Source organism: Aspergillus terreus, genomic scaffold (assembly GCF_000149615.1).
Source record: "Aspergillus terreus NIH2624 scaffold_5 genomic scaffold, whole genome shotgun sequence".
Lineage (NCBI taxonomy): Eukaryota > Fungi > Ascomycota > Eurotiomycetes > Eurotiales > Aspergillaceae > Aspergillus > Aspergillus terreus.
Genome location: NT_165928.1, coordinates 1638540 through 1640871, shown reverse-complemented (window position 1 = coordinate 1640871; position 2332 = coordinate 1638540). Strand labels below are relative to the sequence as shown.

The window sequence follows — 2332 nt, the reverse complement described above, 5'->3', positions numbered from 1 at the left end:
ACGAGGCCCGTTTGCGTGCTGGAGGGCTTGGTCATCGAGGGCGGGTATTGTCCGGGAGGGTCGAGTCCGACGGTGAAGCTGGGCGGCTACTTTAGTCAGTCGTGGATCTTCATACACGTGAGGATCATTACCATTCGCAGCGCACTGTGCATACCTTTTGAACCAGCATAGGCTCCTCGTCCTCCGCTTTGCTATCCCAGTCCAGCTCGTATCGCCATCGCTTCTTCTCCGGGGGAAGGGGAAGACCACCGAATCCATTCTCTGACTGTGCCAGAGTCGACCCATTCGATAGAGACGAGTTATCCTCACTGATGCGTGACAACACGGCTAGGTCGGGCGGACCGTGGTTCGACGGGCGAGAGGGCGGCTGTCGCGACCATTCTTCCTGGGTGCTGGCCTCAAAGAACCCCGAACATTGCGCCAGGATCAGCCGATGAAGGAGGTATCGCTTCTCCTGGGAGCCTGCGCGAATGATGATCTCGACATCGCCGGTGTGAGTAAAGACCGGGAAGTCATTCTGGGACTGATGAGCAAGACCGCCATGATGCGAACGACTCGAGCGATGTCGTCGACTGCTGTGAGAGTGGCGCGAAACGGAAGACGGAGGCGCACTGGGCATCATCGCCACCGAGCGATCCACGATTTGGGCCTGGGAGACCATTTACGCCCGGCGTCAAGAGGAGATTGACATGTATAATGGCGTTGATGGAGGAGAGGGGGAGGGGAGATCTTGGTGGAGAGAAGATCAGGAGTAAATAATGGTGCTAGTAGGAAGATCCCCGCGATAAACGATAAACAACCGCAAGCGGATCGAGTTTCAGGTCTGGACTCGACCGCAACCGGCTGCAATCAAAAGAAATTGGTCCAGACGCGATGGCTTCCAGAGAGGACGAGAATGAAGAGCCAAACGAGGGTGGAAATCATGGAGGAGAAAGAAGAGAACGAAGAATGTACGGAGTATGTTTTTATTTTATGTCGCTGTGAATGCGCACATGAACGCCGCTGACTCATCCGGCTCTACAACTTCGACTTTCTTTCCATCTTCAACCTCGTCTTCTTCTCTTCTTCACCACCCTTCATTGCGATCTTCTCCCTTCCGATTCCTCTTCTCTTCCCACTTTCTTCTTTCATACGTCTCTGTCTCTACCATCCCTCCGAAAGCGATGTTCGATTGGGGGAGTCTCGCCGCCTCCACCGCCAGTTCTTCCTGACACCCTCTCGCCCAAGAATGGCCTGTCCGATGTTCGATCGTCCTCCCTGAATAGCCGTGTACCGTGTACTTCATCTTCTCTCGATAACTTACTGCCCCGTCATGACCAAAGGCTGCTACACCTGTCGCCGCCGACGCATCATCTGCGATAACGGCCGTCCCACGTGTCGGAAGTGTCGCGATGCGGGGAAGGAATGTCTGGGGTATCAGAAGCCCCTCGTGTGGGTGAAAGGAGGCGTCGCCAGTCGGGGAAAGATGATGGGCCGCAGCTTTGACGATGTGATGCGACCTGATCCCGGACAGTCCGGTGTACCTAGTGTCAATCCTCCTTCCAATGCTGTCACCCCCGCCTCATCAGAAAACGAACCACCAGCCCAAAGTCCTCCCGAGGAGGATACCCAGTCGGAGGATCGGAGTACCTGGATCACAGCGCAGAGAGAGGTCCATTTGCCGAACTACATCCCATCACCCCGGCCGCTTGTGGACCCTTTGTTCAAAGATCTAAGTCCGCTGTCGAGGTTCTACATTGACCATTGTGAGTAACTACCAGGACTCATTGGATCTACCTTGTCTAACAGTCCGCAGTCAACGAAAATCTCGTGGGCTATCTCACCCTCTATTCCAGCGTTCAAAACCCCTTCCGTGATCTCACCCTCCTGGTGGGCGACTCCCCCGTGCTGGCCCATGCCCTCGCTGCCACCGGCGCGTTGCATTATGCGATTCTCGCCAACTCGGATTTCTCCCCAATGCCATGGTCTTCCGACGGTACGGCCCTCACCAGTGCACTTCTTTCGCCGCAGGACGTGGAGCAGGCTGTGATCAGCACCATTTCACAGCGCCCGGCCTCCAAGGTCTACGAGCATTTTCTCACGTTCAAGCACCGCGCCCTTCGTCAGCTTGCGCGCGATGTCGGGGATTCCGTCATGCGGAACGACACTGGAACGCTCGCGGCAATCATGGTTCTGGCTCTTAGGGATGCCATCGAATCGGGGGACGGGGCATGGAAATACCATCTGGAGGGAGCAAAGAAAATCCTCAAAGTCCGGCAGCGAGGCAGCAACCCTGCCCAGGCCAACGGTATGAAGGAGTGGCTTGATACCTTCGCCGTCGACGGATGTCTAC

The 2332-nt window shown here is 56.0% G+C and overlaps 2 protein-coding genes across 2 annotated transcripts in view; one reads left to right on the top strand and one right to left on the bottom strand.

Annotated features, from left to right (window-relative positions):
* The window catches only part of ATEG_04132 (BTB/POZ domain-containing protein), a gene marked incomplete at both ends in the record, with an annotated part of 1735 nt that extends 1116 nt beyond the window's left edge, over window positions 1-619 (bottom strand). Inside the window, one exon of the mRNA XM_001213310.1 lies at window positions 155-619. Coding sequence (XP_001213310.1) covers window positions 155-619 — 465 coding nt within the window. The remainder of the gene's footprint in view (window positions 1-154) is intronic.
* Window positions 620-1312: 693 nt separating this feature from the next.
* ATEG_04131 (Zn(II)2Cys6 transcription factor) lies at window positions 1313-2183 on the top strand (the record flags this gene model as incomplete). The annotated part of the gene is made up of 3 exons (XM_001213309.1): window positions 1313-1745; window positions 1796-1975; window positions 2047-2183. The coding sequence occupies 3 exons, from the start codon at window positions 1313-1315 to the stop codon at window positions 2181-2183; spliced, it is 750 nt and encodes a 249-aa protein (XP_001213309.1).
* Between the last annotated feature and the right edge of the window lie 149 nt (window positions 2184-2332).